A 17,600-nucleotide genomic window follows, 5' to 3' on the forward strand; every position below is an offset into this window, starting at 1 on the left:
CCCTTATATTACTTTTTCAACTTGAACCTATTTGTGTCAGGGCAGAATATAGGGATGAGAATGTTTCCAACTGACATACAAATATGTGACCACAATGATGGGAGCATTGACATGGCATTATCTGATTTTTGTCTCTTTAGATCTCTTAGTAAAGGCAGAGCCAGCTTCTCCCTTTTCTTCATCATCATGTGACTCCTCATCCTCCTGCGAGGGCCTATACACAGTGAGTACAACCCGGGCCTGCTAAACATCAACCCTGTATATCTAAAGCTGAAACAAAGGGCAAAGCAAAAACCTCTATGCAATGGTCCTCCTCCCCACTGCAAGGGTTAGCTGCTTGTTTTGCCCAGGCAGATGGTGAATAAGGTGATATACTTACTGGGGGTCAACCGATTTATCCGGGGCCGATATTCATATGCATTAAGATAAAAAGCCTTCCGTGTGCAGAAGCCCCCCTAATACTTGCCTGAGGTCCTTTTCTGTCCAGTGATGTCCACAAGTGCCTCCGCCGTCCGAGATTCTCCCTCCTGATTGGCTGAGGCACATCAGTGGTGCCATTGGCTGCCGCTGCTGTCAATCATAGTGAACTAGCCAATAAGGAGAGAGAGGGGGCAGGGATCCATGTCCGAATGGACACAGGGAGCTGTGACTCGGCTCGGGGTGCCCCATAGCAAGCTGCTTGCTATGGGGGCACTGAACAGGAGGGAGGGGCCAGGATCACAGAAGAGGGACCCAAGAAGAGGAGGATCCAGGCTGCTCTGAGAAACAGAGCAGGTAAGTAGAACATGTTTGTTATTTTTATAGAAGAAAAAAAATAGACTTTACAATCGCTTTAAGGATAATGTAGTAGGCCAGTGTTGTCTATTTTTGCTTTATGCACACGGCCTTAGCTGACAATTACAAGTGATTTAGTACTAGGCTGGGGAAGAAGGAGTAACTGAAATTAATTTCTTAAATCGTTGCACAGAGGGAGAAATAGGATGCACAAATCACTACTGTAATAATTATATTTATCTATAAAAATATGTTTGGATTAGTGACAGGGCCTCTTTTGTGTCTATCAGCCTATAATAAAAAACATAGACATCAAATTTATCATTAAACAGGATTTATATAGATCTTATTTATCTATATTTTCACAGCGCTTTACAAAATGAAAGCAGACAGTGCAGTTACATTACAATCTAATGTAAGAGGAGTTTATAAAAACCGCATAACCCAAAAATTATTTAGAAAGTCAAATTTGTTATAGAGTTATGGTCACGTTAGCAAACGCAAACTGATGCACAAAAGAGTTAATAAGCATTTTGGTAATGCACCCGGACCCTGATCCGTTCCTGTGTCAAACTAACCTTTCTTCTAAACACATACAATTGTTTGTGGATCACAGTCATTAGTGAACTTGTGTTCTAATACTGATGGTCTCAGTTACAGCAAGCTATGGTGGCGAAACGTATCAGCTCCTAGGTGCTGGTTGTTGTCACTTTAGGCTCCATTCACATTAATGTATCTCCAAAGTTGCACAGTTTCCAGTGCGACTTTGGAGTGCCTTTTGGTGCGGATTTGGTCCAACTTTAAAATTTTTTGGATCAGAGTCGCATCAAAAGTTGCGCCAAAGGCGTTGTGACTTTAAGTTGCACCAATTTGAACAGGTGCCATTGAAAAGAATAGGATGCGACTTTAATGTCCAAAGTTGCATGACAAATCGCACACGTGTGAATGTGCATGCAGCCTTACTGTGTAATTATCATTACTTTTTATTACTAGTGAAAACCACACACTATATCTTTTAAAGTGATTGTAAAGGTTTGCTTCATTTTTTTTTTTTTACATAACAAACATGTTATACTTACCTGCTCTGTGCAAGAGTTTAGCACAGAGCAGCCCTGATCCTCTTCTTCTAGGGTGCCGCAGCATCGCTTCTGGCCCCTCCTCTTCATCGGGTGCCCTCACGGAAAGCCGCTTTCCATGGGGGCATCCATGCGCGTGCGCTCACGGGTCCCACTGCTATGTCCATTGACATAGACAGCAGGGCCACATATTTGCATACTACATTGCCAACACAGCCGCGACGTGCCCTTCCCGCACCTGGCACAGTTACTAGCGGCTAATGGAAAGTTCATAATCATTTGACACCCAGTCACAGCAGTCGCATGATCATAGAACCCACAGGAATCTGAAAACCCTTAAAGAGCAGAGAGGCTCTGGTGACAAAAGGTTTAAGGCTTTAGAGCCTTAATTTGAAATATTTTTCAATAAATTACATGGGAGTTTATGGCAAGGGCATAGGAAACATGTAAATGTGCTTGGAAGAACTCGTCATATATATTTTATAGAACATCTGCATTCATACCTGTCTAGTGTCCTGCAGTCTCCTATCTTCTGCTTTCCTGATATTGGAAGCTTATTCATTGTTAACGCTGTTGCTTGTCTCTGTTACATAGCCATCCTTAGGAGGGGTCGGGACCTCTGTAAAAGTAGAGCTGCCACCATCACCCCCATGTCCAACCCTGGAGCCACCTGCCACCCCCTGCGGCACATTGCAAATTACTCTCCTCCCCGTGTCCCCAACCACAGGTAAGGGTCTGTGTGTTTATGTTGTTGTACTACTGGGAATGAGAATGTGCACTGATGAAGCCTACTTTGTTCCAGCAATCAGATTCCATGCAATAAACATGTTATACTTGCAGTGATTGTGCAGTGATCCTCCTCTTGTTGAGTCCCTCTTCGGTTCTCCTGGTCTTTCTCTCCTGTTGAGTGCCCCCACAGCAAACAGCTTGCTATGGGGGCACCCGAGCCAAGCCACAGCTCCCTGTATCCATTCAGACACGGAGCCGCAAACCAGTCCCGCCCCCTTTCTCTTCTTATTGGCTCACTGACTTTGATTGACAGCAGCTGGAGCCAATGGCACCGCCAAGCTGCTGTCTCTGCCAATGAGGAGGGGAGTCCCGGACAACCGAGTCTCTCAACATCGCTGGATCTAGATGGACCTCAGGTAAGTGTTAGGGGGGCTGAGGGGAGCTGCTGAAGCACACAGAAGGCATTAAAGTGTTTGTTACCCTAAAGAAAAAACATGGATCCTGCTCCTTTAAAGCATGTTATACAGCACAGTGCTTGTGCTATGTAATGTGGCCCCCTGTAACACCTGAAATACCTGGCTGATCTTGCCTGACTATACCCTCCCCTCTGTTAACTGACCACAGTTTATCATGGCTGCTGAGCCCTGACACCATGGTCACTTTATGTGCCTCCATCAGCCACAGCTCTGCTCTCTTGTCTCCTCTGTCCTCTCCTCTGTCCTCTCCTCTCCTCTGTCCTCTCCTCTGTCCTCTCCCTGCCTCAGTTCTTACCAATCCCACCCCCCTCTGCTGCTGACCTTTATAAACGACACACAATTAAGGGGAATGGTTAATTGGTCACAGATGCTTGAGGCCTATATACATTTTTGTAGAACTCATTTTGAGCCTGCTTATCTCTGAGCTTGCTGGAACTCTGTCCAATTGGAACTAGACTAAGTGGTGAGTTAAATACCAGAGTTGGTGGAACTGGACTAAGTGGTGGGTTAAAAACAAGTTTAAAACAGGAGGTTATAACAGAGGTCATAGTACCTGTGTAGTGTGAGTACCTGAGTGTTGTCTGAATAGTGTGTGGATCGTTAGTACTTGTGTATTGCGAGTGCACGTTGGTCTGTGAGTGCCCGTGTAATGTCTTGTTGAGCATTGGTGAGTATTAGTGTCAGGAAGCTAGTTGTTAGGGTATAATCCCCAACCCCCATTCAATTAGTAGGTACTATGCGCGGCGGGTGTGGAGAGGCGACTCAATGTACATCTTGCGGCATGTATGCGTTCCTTGATCATCCGATCGAGGGTGAATACTGCTGTAGTACTGCTGGAAGCCCAGGTTCTGAATCTGGGGAAGAAACTGTTGGCACTGAGAAGACCCTCCATACTAAAGGAGAGCCAGGAACGTACGCAGCAGGTGCTGGCAGGGCCAGCACAGAGGCGGGTGGGGACAAAGAGGTGCAGGCACTAGGAAAGAGTAGATGGGTGACAGTCAGGAAGGGTAGAGGGGGAAGTGCCAGGGAGGCCGATCCAGGCCTGGAGCATCCCAATAAGTATGCTCCATTGAGCGACATTGGTGAAACCAGTCAGGGACCAGCACTGCTGGAGCTGAGGGACTCTCCTAGCTGCCGGGGAAAGAACCCCTCCAGTGAGAATGGGGGGGGGGGAGCGAAGGGAAAGGGAAGACAGATTCTGGTGGTAGGGTACTCGATTCTTAGAAGTACAGAGAGGGAAATCTGTAACAAAGACCTGAAGTGTGGAACTGTATGTTGTCTATGTTGTGTACTTTATAAAGTGGCTTAATAACCACTTTAAGATGGAAAAACCTTCTGCCTTTACAACCACCTCAATTTGCAGGTGTTTTCTCTCACTTCCTGTTTGGCAATGGGACAGTAAGTTAAGTTAAATCTCTGCAATGGGACAAGGAAGGCAAAAATAAACCTTACAGGGGTTATAACCCATCTTTACTCTATCCAAAAATTGAAAAAAATGTTTTGCCTATAGTTCTACTTTAACATCTCTAGATAGTCCTTATGAGACAGTAAGTCTGACCTTTTAAAAAATCAGGATCACATTAATAAATATCTACAGTAAAGCCATATTTATTTTATTTTATTTGGATAGAGTAGGCAATAATTAAAACCTCTGTCACAGGCAAAAATAAAATCCTGCTAGAATTGGTAACCTTTCCTCACCTTTTTAACCAGTGGTGACCACTCCATTAGGGGTGCAGGGGCGCCGCCCCCCTAATCCATGCGTCCGGCCCTTAATCTACATGCAGGGTGCCGGACGCATGGACTCCAATGGGGGTTTTTATTTTATTTTTAGCACATGATTAGAGCCTGAGGCTCTAATTGGCTTAAAAAAAGGATGGGCTTGGGGCACAGAGCACTGCGTCCTGAGCCCACCCAGTTGTGTGCCAATAGCAAATTAATATTCAGTATTGCCTTCCTGCTTCTCCTCCCAGCCAATTGGGAAACAGGTCCCGAGACCTGACTGGCGGAGAGGAGAAACAATCATATTGGCTGGTACTGGGGCGGGGAGGATGTACGGGGAGAGCGAATCGATCTCTCTGCGCTGCATCGCCACCCACGGAGGAGGGGAGGAGGAGCATGTGTTTTTTTTTTTTTTGACGCCCCCTCTCCCAGCTGGAGCACCAGCCGCCACTGCTTTTAACTAAAACTAACAGACATCTTAGCATCCTTATGTAGTGTCCAAGAGGAAGAGATGCATTATATATGGATTGGTGAATGTTTGTGCAGCTTACATGAAGGTTCTTTTGACTTATGTTACTCCGTTGTTCTCCAACTCTCAGCTACAGCTGGATGTCTCCCGAAATCCAACAGTTTCCTGTCCAAGAAACCAGCATTACAACCCAGACCTGCTCCGGGGACCAAACCAACCCCTACTTCAAGCTCTGCACCCCACGCCATCATCCTGCACCCGGTGACCAGCTCCGCTCCAGCAAAACCAACTCTCACAGGTACACTTTTCTCTTTTTGGCTGTCAGCTTCTTATACCTCATTTAGAAGAGCAAAACAAACACACCCAAGTACACGGTATTTTATAGCCTATTGTGTAGTGATTTGTATTCATTTTCCACACCCCACAGCCAGACCGGTAAAACTTGTAGTTTCTAAAAAGAATAATCATCCTTGGTAACCCAGTAAGCAGCATTGTGATCTGACTAGAAAGGTGTGTGTATTACAAGACTCTGGGCAGAATTACAAATCTTTTGACAGGTAAAACATCATACACAGTACTCTTGTGTTTACCTGTCCAGATAACTAGTGTCAGAGTGGGGGGTGGATGCAGCGTTTCTGTAAAGGGGCCCCTCCCCCCCCTCCCCCCAATCCCCATATGTTTACCTTACATGCGCTCCCTTGCAGCATCTTGCCTCTTTTTGTCATATGGCATTGCTCGAGCCCAGCGATTGGCTGCTAGGCTCAGACACCATCACATGAAAGCAAGTCACATGCTCCTCAATACCTGGAAATGCCTGGCAGTGTTGCCATCTGCAAAAAAAGCAAGGAGCGCCGAGGAAGCGCAGATAAGTATAGTGGGGTCAAGGGATATCCTTTCCATGGCATGTCTGCCTTGATTGCGTAACCTGCTCTACAAAATAAAAGCCTAATCCGGTTACAGTGAGCTACACTATATTGTCAAAAGTATTGGGACGCCTGCCTTTACACACACATGAACTTTTTAATGGCGTCTTAGTCCGTAGGGTTCAATATTGAGTTGGCCCACCCTTTTCAGCTATAACAGCTTCAACTCTGGAAAGGTTGTCCACAAGGTTTAGGTTGAGTCTATGGGAGTGTTTGACCATTCTTCTAGAAGCGCATTTGTGAGGTCAGGCACTGATGTGGACAAGAAGGCCTGGCTCAGTCTCTGCTCTAATTCATCCCAAAGGTGTTCTATCGGGTTGAGGTCAGGACTCTGTGCAGGTCAATCAAGTTCCTCCACCCCAGACTTGCTTATCCATGTCTTTATGGACCTTGCTTTGTGCACTGGTCCAAATCATTTGGTGGAGGGGGGATTATGGTGTGGGGTTGTTTTTGGGGATGGCCCATTCCTGTTCCTACATGACTGCGCACCAGAATCTATGGGTCACTGAGATGGGTCAACTAATCTATGGGGGCACTCTGGGCAACTAATCTATGGGTCCACTTTGATGGGGACAAAAAAATCTATGGGATCACTCTAATGGGGGCAACTAATCTTTGAGGGCACTGTGATGGGGCAACTGAAATATGGGGGCACTGTGATGGGGCAACTAATCTATGGGGGTACTGTAATGTAACCTCTTGATTACAACACAATCGCTTGCAGATCGGCCTCATTCACTTGTGGGTTGCAGGTGGCAGTGCCCGCTGAAAGTGACAGGACATATAATTCCTGCCGCAGATGCAGCATGTGTGCACCCCTGGACACTGCCTCTTAAGAAAGAGCGTAAAAATCGTGGGTCAACCACAAGGTTTTTATAAGGATTTTGTCGTCAGGTCTGGTATCTGTTTCTGTCCAAACCAATATTTAGTAATAAGCAGCACATATTACACACATTAACCCTTGTTAGGCAAACACCTAACCCCTTGATTGCTCCAAGATATTAACCCCTTCCCAGCCGTGTCATTAGTACAGTTGACGAACAGGAAATAATGGACTTTAAAGGCACGTCACATAAAATGTAACAATTTATTAATCTACATTAAAAAGTTTTCACACAATGCCACACAAAAAGATAGAAAAAAGACTATAATTGTTCTTGGACTACATGTGGCTCCCTATAGATAAGGTAGCGTATATAATGCTAATAATAGAGATCTCAATGCATAAACATATATAAATCCTCAAACTCTTTTTAGGGGTACCACTTGTCCTCATATGTGATGCAAAGTAGCACATTATTCTATTGTTGCAGCTTTTTTTTTTTTTTTTTTTTGGGGGGGGTTTTCTCTTTTTGCCAGTTTACTACCGCTTTTAATAAACTATTAATTTTTAATATGGAGACTAGTATGCAAAAAAAACTGTGCCCCCCCCCCTCCCCAAATCCCCACTGGAATTTGAGGGACCCCTAGTGGCTGGGCAGGTTGACATTTACCCCAGTCCTTGGCTAAAAGGGATTGATAATTATTGAGCGTCAGTCACTTTAAGTGTGTTTTATAAGAATTTTATTGCTTAGCACACAAGGAGAGAGGAGTAAGGGCTGCAGATACCCAAAAGCAACACTTAGGGGGTTATTTACGAAAGGCAAATCCAGTTTGCCCTACAAGTGCACTTGGAAGTTCAGTCACTGTAGATCCGAGGGGGACACGCAAAGAAATAAAAAATAATAAAAAAAACAGCATTTTAGCTTGCACAGGATTGGATGATAAAATCAGCAGAGCTTCCCCCTCATTTCAGATCTACAGCGACTGCACTTCCAAGTGCACTTCCAAGTGCAAAGTGGATTTGCCTTTCGTAAATAACCCCCTTAGACTCGAGATCTACATCCAGCCTTATAGGGTGTAAAGGACCCTAAAGCCAGGTACACACTATTCATTTTTTTTCATTCAGGCTAGTCGAAGACACTTTACTAATCATGCGAGGTTAGTACAGCAATCTCCCCCACTGAGGTATTGTGTTCTGACAGAGGGACGCCCACCACATGGCTTGATTGGAGCCTGGGCTGAGGCTGCCATATGCCTCCTCATATGCCTCCTCACGGGTTTTGTTGTGATGTGTGACTTTTAGCACTTTCTTTCCCTCCTGAATGTTTTGTGCTAAGATGAGCTCTGTCCTCATCAGCACTCCTAATGGTTTGTCATGCAAGAGGACCTTGTGGAGCCTCGAGCGGCACCTGTAATTTTTGTTGTGGGTCACATAGATGGAGGAAGGTCATACTACCTAACTGTATCTCATATGTTGTGATGAGATGCCTGGAACTCAGATCCCGGATCTTCACATTTACACCACTGTAATTTTCCGCCACCTCTACATTTTATAATGAACAGCCTGTGAGTTTTGCCTTTGTTGGACTGTGTTTTAACCTGCCCCTTCAATTGGTTGTCCTTTACCTATCTGGCCATTAAGAGCATGAATGTTGTATGGATTGTTTATTTCCATGGTATAGACTACTATATGTTCAGGACTTTAGCTATTTAATTTCTGTGTTGTGACTCATTTTCACAATGGCCACCAGGTGTCGCTGTTGCTCTATATGTTTTTGAAAGAGTTGCGTCGGGTATGGTGATGAGAATGATGTCTGTTGCAGCATTTTCAACCAGGGTGCCTTCTGAGTTCTTCAGGGGTGCCCTGGCAAAATGCGGTACAAGTCAGTGGGTGGTCATGCCTGCTATTGTTAACCACAACAAAAGAATAAAAAAGTTTGGCGATTTCTGCCGTGTGGTGGCAGATGGGGCTCTGTGCGTGTAACCTCCCCTCCAGGCTACACTTACATGGCATTGGGAGGGATTTGCGCTCCAAAAAAAAGAGAGAAAAAAAATCTTTCAACAGGACAAGGACCCTAAGCACACAGCCAAGATAACAAAGGAGTGGCTATGAGACAGCTCTGTGAATGTCCTTGAGTGGCCCAGCCAGAGCCCAGACTTGAACTCAATTGAACATCTCTGCAGCATTGAAGGTCCCAATGAGCACAGTGGCCTCCATCAGCCGCAAAAGGAAGACATTTGGAACCACCAGGACTTCCTAGAGTGGGCTGCCTGGCCAAACTGAGAGATTGGGGGGAAAAGGGCCTTAGTCAGGGAGGTGACCAGGAACTCAATGGTCACTCTGTCAGAGCTCCAGCATTTCTCTGTGGAGAGATGAGAACTTTTCAGAAAAACAACCATGTCTGCAGCATTTCACCAATCAGGCCTGCATGGTGGAGTGGCCAAATGGAAGCCACTCCTAAGTAAAAGGCACATGATAGCCCAACTGGAGTTTGCCAAAAGGCACCTGAAGGACTCTCAGACCATTAGAAACACAATTCTCTGGTTTGATGAAGAAAGATTGAACTCTTTGGCTTGAAAGGAAAGCATCATGTCTGGAGGAAACCAGGCAACGCTCATCACCTGGCCAATACCATCCCTACAGTGAAACATGGTGGTGGCAGCGCCATGCTGTGGGGGTGTTTTTCAGCGGCAGGAACTGGGAGACTAGTCAGGATCGGGGCAAAGATGAATGCAGCAATGGTCAGAGACAACCTTGATGAAGACCTGCTCCAGAGTGCCCTGGACCTCAGACTGGGGTAAAAGTTCATCTTTCAACAGGACAAGGACCCTAAGTACACAGCCAAGATAACAAAGGAGTGGCTATGAGACAGCTCTGTGAATGTTTTTGAGTAGCCCAGCCAGAGCCCAGACTTGAACCAGAATGAACATCTCTGGAGAGATCTGAAAATGACTGTGCATCCACGCTCCCCATCCAACCTGATGGAGCTTGAGAGGTCCTGCAAAGAAGAATGGGAGAAGCTTCCCAAAAATAGGTGTGCCAAGATTGTAGCATCATACTCTAAGAGACGAGGCTGTAATTGGTGCCAAAGGTGCTTCACCAAAGTATTGAGCAAAGGCTGTGACTACTTATGTACATGGGATTTTATTTTTTTATTTTTAATAAACTTTCAAAGATTTAAAACCAGCTTCTTTCACATTATCATTATGGAGTATTGTTTGTAGAATTTTGAGGGAAAATAACAAATTTAATCTATTTTGGAATAAGTCTGTAACATAAGCGCTGTGAATACTTTTCAGATGCACTGTATATATATTTATTTAGCGTCTAAAGTATCTTGTGTGGAATTTCCTGGCCCTTTATTGCTAGAACAGGAAGGGTGTAGGCTGGCCAGGAGTCCTGGGTGCTTCCCAGCAATCACTGACTTGTTGTTTATTGCTGCTGTCTGCAGTCCCTGCGCTGCTCCTGGGTAGCCTGTGCGTCCTGCGAAGATGTAGTAGAAAGCTGTGTGAATCAGGCAAGGCCTCTGCTCCCCTGCCGGACATTCCAGCTACTAACAAACAAGCCCCTATGTATGAATGTGCTCTCCATACAATGATTTCATTGTTGGCAGGACATTTATTATGTGTTGCTACCAAGACGCTTACTTCACTGATAGGCGGCTCCTGGCTGCCCATGGGGATATCTGCTGCTCATCTTAATCATTGTTCTTAAAGCAAACCTGAGCTTGTCCAAGCAGGGCAAAGCAAAAGGTTCATTTTAATGGCATCTCATTACCTTCCATTCACTTTTCCACTGATCTATTTGGCTGCCTGAAGTGAACCTGTGTTAGCTTGAAGTCAAAATGTTAAATATTAACTGCTTAGAGACCACCCAACAAACTGGTCCCCAAAAGTGTCACTTAGGCTCCGTTCACATCTTGGTATGTCGGTTGAAATCGCGCAAACTGACTTGCGGGGGACGCCTGTCACTCAAAATAAGTTCTTGTACTTCTTATCTTGCCAGGAATGTATGACATCGTTTTGGTCTAGGCCAGAAACCAGGAAGCAACTGCAGAAATAATGAAAGTTTAATACAAGGAAAGATAATAACCTAATGCTATCTTTTTACTTTTGCTAGCAGCATAAGGATGAAAAATAGTTAATGATTGAGAGTCTAGTTGCACTTTAAAAGAGACAAAAATTTAGTAATAAATGTGCAGTGATATGTTATAATTGTGAATTACAACAGGCACAGTTGCCCCTTTAATGGGTTGGTCCAGATAGTAAACTTGAAGTTAAAGCGATGTTAAAGTCTCGTGTTTTTTTTTTTTTTATTGTGGTTAAAAATAACAAACGTGTCATACTTACCTGCTCTGTTGCAGTGGATTTGCACAGAGCAGCCCAGATCCTTCTCTTCTCTAGCCCCTCGCCAGTGTCCTGGCCCCTCCCTTCTGCCGAGTGCCCCCACAGCAAGTAGCTTGCTATGGGGGCACCCGAGCTGCTGCTCTGTGTGTCCGTTCAGACACAGAGCTGCGACTCGGCCTCTTCGCTCTCCTTATTGGCATACTGACTTTGACAGCAGCTGGTGCCATTGACGCCCGATGCTTTGTCTCAGCCAATCAGGAGGAGTCCAAGACAGCCTAGTCACTCTTACGCAACCTCACTGGATCGAGATGGGGGTCAGATAAGTATTAGGGGGCTGCTGCATACAGAAGGTTTTTTATCTTAATGCATAGAATGCATTAAGATAAAAAACGTTCTGCCTTTAGAACCATTTTAAACTCCATGTCTGTACTTACCTTTTTTGTAATGTCTCCTGGCCGGTCATCTGACATGCTGTGTCTTCTTCATTCTTGCCCTGGCGATAGGTGGTCCAGGATCATGCAGGGAATGGCGCTCATATGATGATATGAGTCTTACTCTCTGCATCAGTACACTGTATTCAATCATTACACACAATGCCCTGTACTCTGTCTTTACTCTGATGATGCTGGCTGTCATTCAGTACAGAAGTCTGGGGGTATTTTGTGGTGAAAAAGAGGTACTTCAGTGGACAAATCCCCGAACTGAAGTTGAATTTTGTAGCCAGGTCTGATTTTGTTTTTCAACAAAATCTTCAGCCTTCAATACTCCAGGTTGAACGCATGCATCCCCCAACACAGTAGCAATGGAGGCGGAAGGAGTCACTTTGATAGGAGGATAATGTAGGAAGGCGATATTTTCAAAAGTTTTTAATGCTGAAGACATTGCTGATCAGACTCGCCGCCCTCCACAGAATTAGGCTAGCCATAGACGGTTTGAATCTCCCAAGATTCAAAACATGTGTGGGCAGGCTGAATTTACCATGTTGATCAATCAACTTAGGTACAATCAGCCTGCGGGATTTACTTGCAGTTGTAGTTAAAAGATGCTAGCAATAATCACTGTGTATATGTGTAGTGAAGCAGCGCAAATTACGTAAAAATGACCAGAAGTACTAGTGGGCAAAGTTACAGAGATACTTCCCAAAGTGTATCTTATCAAAAAACATTCATATGAATAAGTCCAATAAAAATAATCCAATACTAAAGTGCATCACATCATACAACATTCAGATTAAATCAATTCAGTGAAAATGGTCCAATAATAAAGTGCTCCATTAATAAAGTGCATCCAAAAAAGTCTAATGATTCAGAGAGAGAGAGTCAGTGTCTTGTTCAAGATTTCAGAATCCTCCCCCAGTAGTGCTAGCCTCTCACCTTGTGGCATTCCACCCCCAAAAAAAAAAAAAACATATATGTGCCTAAAAAATAAATTTAAAAAATTGGAATTTCAATGGGTACATGCGCATTGGGTGCCCGGCTGTGAAGACACAGCCAGGCACCCACAGTTACAATGCCGGCGCCGCCGAACGGATGGACACAAGTCCATCCATGAAGGGAAATCTCCCCTATATGACATATGAAAAAACAAGTTTTGCCTCTTTAAGTTGGCACATTGGTCAATAGGTCTTTCAATTTTAAAGAGACCCTGTATGAAGAACAATGAGTCGGCTACTATGGATAATGTCCTATAATATAATATATTATTGAACTGAAACAAAAGGTCTACACTTCTGATCTGCATACCTTTTTTGTCTTTAAAAAGTACTAAAGCCAGGGATCTGCATGACAGACAGCAATTGCTAGCAGTTTCAGAAGACTGAGGTGCCAAACATAAACAGATATTAAATCTACCGAATCAAAATAACTCCTTCACCTGAACCCCCTCACATGCCACTGGCTGGGAAAATGAAAGCTGTGGCCTGACTGGTTGCTGCAGGCAGCATATGCTTTCTCTCCAAACAACCAAAATATATAGAGAGTACCCTGTGGGACTTTTAGAGTTCTTCTCCAGGATCAAAATATCTCCCTCCCAACTCTTCTAACTGATCGCTTTAGTTAAAATAAAAAAAATAGCTACATGCCCTTTTTACTTACTTGGAGCCATGGTCTTGTGATGCCCCTGGTTACATGGTTAGTCTGGTTGAAAAAAAAGACACAAGTCCATCCATTTGCACACACAGATGGAAAACCTCCATGTACACCAGGGGTGCCCAACCTTTTGAAGAGTGAGGGCCACTTAAGCGACTTAATAACCAGTTGTGGGCCACAATGAGCAGATGACAGGTCCACGTCAACTCTGCGTATGCAAAGCGGACACAGACACAGCCTACTCTATGGGCCCTCTCATCTGATCAAATGGAAAGGGACAGAACCACTTCTATTTTTTTAGCCGATCAGCTTGGAAACAGGCAGGTGTAAACGGACACAAGTCTGTTTACATCTGCTGCTCCATAGAGGTGAATGGAACTTCGATTGGGTCAGACAGATCATGTTAAAGAAGCCCAAGGCTACTTTTACACTGATGGTCTGCGGTCTACCCACTCAGTGGACGCAGCGCACCTGTGGCTTTCCTGCAGATTAGCTATACTTTGCCATAGAATTCTATTATTTTCTGCAGGTGTGGTGCACTTTCTGAAAGTGCACCAAACCCACAGGTAAAACCAGAAGTCTATGGCTCAGTGCAGGTAAGCCACAGGTTCACTGCACTACACCTGTGGATCAGTTTGAAAGCAGCCCAGTAACCACTGCAGAACAGATATGTCCATATATACACTGTGATTTTAGTAATAAACTTGCTGTCCCAGGCAGAGTGCATTTGGTATCACTTCACCTATGACAGGAGCCGGTGCTATACAGGAAGTATTGGCTTATGCGGCTCTGCTCCGCAGCTGCTGTCTTTCTTTACCACTGGCTTCATTCACAACACTAATGCTCTGGCATGGCGGGTAGGCAACCTGCAATTTGGGCTTGCCAAACCACCATCCCAGAGCAGGAGGTTGCGGGCCACATCAGAGGGCTCTGCGGGCCACATGTGGCCCCCGGGCCACTGGTTGGGCACCCCTGATGTACACTATTCTACTGTAACTGTATACCCACAGTTGATGCAGAGAAAGGCAAAGAAAAAACAATAAAGCATGATCCAATTTGTTCCAGTGGGGGGGGGAAGAATTCCTTCCTGGTCCCCCAAGAGGCAATTGGATATTCCCTGTATCAACTTTACCTATAAAAATTATTATCCAGGTAAATTATGGGCATTTACAAAAGAATAGTCTGCTGCCTCAGTTTTTATGATGGCAATTTGCATATACTCCAGAATGTTATGAAGAGTGCTCAGGTGAATTTCAATTAATTGCAAAGTCCCTCTTTGCCATGAACATGAACTTAAAGGGGTCGTAAACTCTCAAGGTTTTTCACCTTAATGCAGTTTATGCATTATGGTGAAAAACCTCCTGTCATGCAGCAGCCCCCCTTTTACTTACCCGAGCCCCGTAATTCTTGTGACGGGAACGAGCACACCAGTTTCGGCCAGTGTCTGGTGTCCTGATTGGATAGATTGATAGGGCAGCCATTTTCTCCCGCTGCTGTCGATCAAATCCAATGACGTGGGGGCGGTCCTGTCTGTGTCAATAGACGCAGCAGCAGGAATCGTAAGCTCGCCCGCACGGGTGTCCTGAAGGAGAGCGCTTCTCTGATGGGGCACTCAAGAAGAGGAGGAGCCAGGGGCGCCCCTGAGGGACCCCAGAGGAGGAGGATTGGGGTCACTCTGTGCAAAACCAACTGCACAGTGGAGGTAAGTATGACGTGTTTATTATTTAAAAAAAACAAAAAACAAGGGTTTAGTAACCCTTTAATCCCATTAAAAAAACATTTCCACTGCATTTGTGAAGAAGGCTTCAGGGCTCCCAAGAAAGTCCAGCAAACACCAGGACCGTCTCCTACAGTTGATTCAGCTGCGGGATCGGGGCACCATCAGTGTAGAGCTTGTTCAGGAATGGCAGCAGTCAGGTGTGAGTACATCCGCACACGCAGTGAGGAGAAGACTTTTGAAGGATGGCCTGGTGTCAGGAAGGGCAGCAAAGAAGGCACTTCTCACTAGGAAAAAACATCAGAGACAGACTGATATTCTGCGAAAGGTACAAGGATTGGACTGCTGAGGACTGGGGTAAAGTCATTTTCTCTGATGAATCTCCTTTCTGGTTGTATGAGCATCCGGAAAAAAACCTTTTCCAGAGAAGAAAAGGAGAGGGCTACCATCAGTCCAGTGTCATGCCAACAGTAAAGCATCCTGAGACCATTCATATGTGGGGCTGCTTCTCTGCCAAGGGAGTGGGCTCATTCACAATTTTGCCTAAGAACACAGCCATGAATAAGGAATGGTACAAAAACATCCTCCGAGAGCAACTTCTCCCAACCATCCAAAAACAGTTTGGTGATGAACAATGCCTTTTCCAGCACGATGGCGAAACTTGCCAAAAGGCAAAAGTGATAACTAAGTGGCTTGGGGAATAAAACATCAAAATTTTGGGTCCTTGGTCAGGAAACTCCCCAGGCCTTAAAGAGGAAGTAAACCCTTCCAAACAACTTGGACCTATAGGTAAGCCTAGATTAAGGCTTACCTGTAGGTCCAAGCAATATCTCCTAAACCTATATGGTTTAGGAGATATTTGCCCGAAAATGGGCACCGCTGTCTACGGCGCATGCGCCGTAGACAGCGGCGCGCAGGCGCACTAAATGCGGCAAATCCAAGAATGGATTTGCCAAATTTGTCGACTCCCGTGCGCATGCGCGGGAGTGACGTCATCGCGGTTTCGCCGTATGGCAGCGGCGGAGCTGCGAGACGCGACTCCCGTGCGCATGCGCGGGAGTGACGTCATCGCGGTTGCGCCGCTGTGATTCGTCGGAGCTGCGAGACGCCACAAGCAACATGGATGCGGCGGACTACAGGGGACAGCGGCGACTTCGCTGGCTCCTGTGTCAGGTAAGTGACACATAATGAGCTACTATGCGATGCATAGTAGTCCATTATGCTTTACCTTTGCAGGGAAAAAAAGAGGAAGTAAACCCATCAGGGTTTACTTCCTCTTTAATCCCATTGAGAACTTGTGGTTGATCCTCAAAAGGTGGGTGAACAAAAAAACCCACACAAATTCTGACAAACTCCAAGCATTGATTATGCAAGAATGGGCTGTCATCAGTCAGGATGTGGCCCAGAAGTTGATTGACAACATGCCAGGGAGGCTTGCAGAGGTCTTGAAAAATAAGGATCAACACTACAAATATTGACTCTTTGCATAAACTTAAAGTAATTGTCAATAAAAGCCTTTGACACTTACAAAATGCTTGTAATTATACTTCAGTATACCATAATAACATCTGACAAATCATGATCAGTGATCTAAAAACACTGAAGCAGCAGACTTTGAAAATTAATATTTATGTAATTCTCAAAACTTTTGGCCACAGCTGTACAGACCTTTTTTTTAAAGCAATCTACAGAGCTGGCCAGACAGAACCAGCTCCTAAGGGAATCTATTCCACATTTCACAGCTCTTACTGTGAATAAGCCTTTCTGCATTTGGAAGTTACATCTCTTTTCCTCTAGATGTAAAGAGTGCCCCCTTGTCCTTTTCATGATGACCTTAAAATGAATAACACTACACCAAGTTCAATATATGGACCACTTATTTCTTTTTATACATGTTGATAATATCCCCACCTAATCTCTTCTCCTGGTCCAAGCCTTCTCTTCTGTTTTTTTATTTTTTTTTATTTTTAAATTGTCGTTTTTTTGAAAATCTTCAAAAAATAAAGAAATGTTACAGAGTATACAAATATCTGGATTATAAATAAAAAAATATAAAGATACAAATAAAAGTGTCCATGCATACAGAGCACAAGGGTGTTCTGTAAACCATATCCGAAAATAAGAGCGACGCGTATGAAGTAACAAGAACTTCTCTTCTGTTTACCTCCTGGAAGGGTCCTTCGTTGGGTGTCCACATCGCTGCCTGCATGACTTGGACACTACCTGTTGGCTAACTGCTGGCAATGTCCTCTCTGGATAGAGAGGAGGATGATTTCATCTCTGGGGGATGGCGGTCTTGGGGTGCCATCACAGCTTTGGTTTAGCAGCCCCCAACCCAGCAATGGTGAGGGACCCGGATAATGTACTTAGGTGAGTATATCAGCGATGAGACCACAATCTATGATCTTGGTATCTTGAGTCCCACACGTTTTTTTGGTTGTTTTGTATATTAGGCATG

At 44.8% G+C, this 17,600-nt stretch overlaps 1 protein-coding gene across 2 annotated transcripts in view; it reads left to right on the forward strand.

Moving 5' to 3' along the window:
* Window positions 1-17,600, forward strand: part of ATF6B (activating transcription factor 6 beta) — a 66,822-nt gene that overhangs the window by 11,803 nt on the left and 37,419 nt on the right. For both annotated transcript variants that reach the window (XM_077483609.1, XM_077483619.1), the window contains exons 5-7: window positions 141-223; window positions 2,445-2,577; window positions 5,377-5,544. In XM_077483609.1, the coding sequence (XP_077339735.1) occupies window positions 141-223; window positions 2,445-2,577; window positions 5,377-5,544 (384 nt within the window). The remainder of the gene's footprint in view (window positions 1-140; window positions 224-2,444; window positions 2,578-5,376; window positions 5,545-17,600) is intronic.

Source organism: Lithobates pipiens, unplaced genomic scaffold, assembly GCF_037356315.1.
Source record: "Lithobates pipiens isolate NorthernLeopardFrog02 unplaced genomic scaffold, aLitPip1_a1.2 Scaffold_1, whole genome shotgun sequence".
NCBI lineage: Eukaryota > Metazoa > Chordata > Amphibia > Anura > Ranidae > Lithobates > Lithobates pipiens.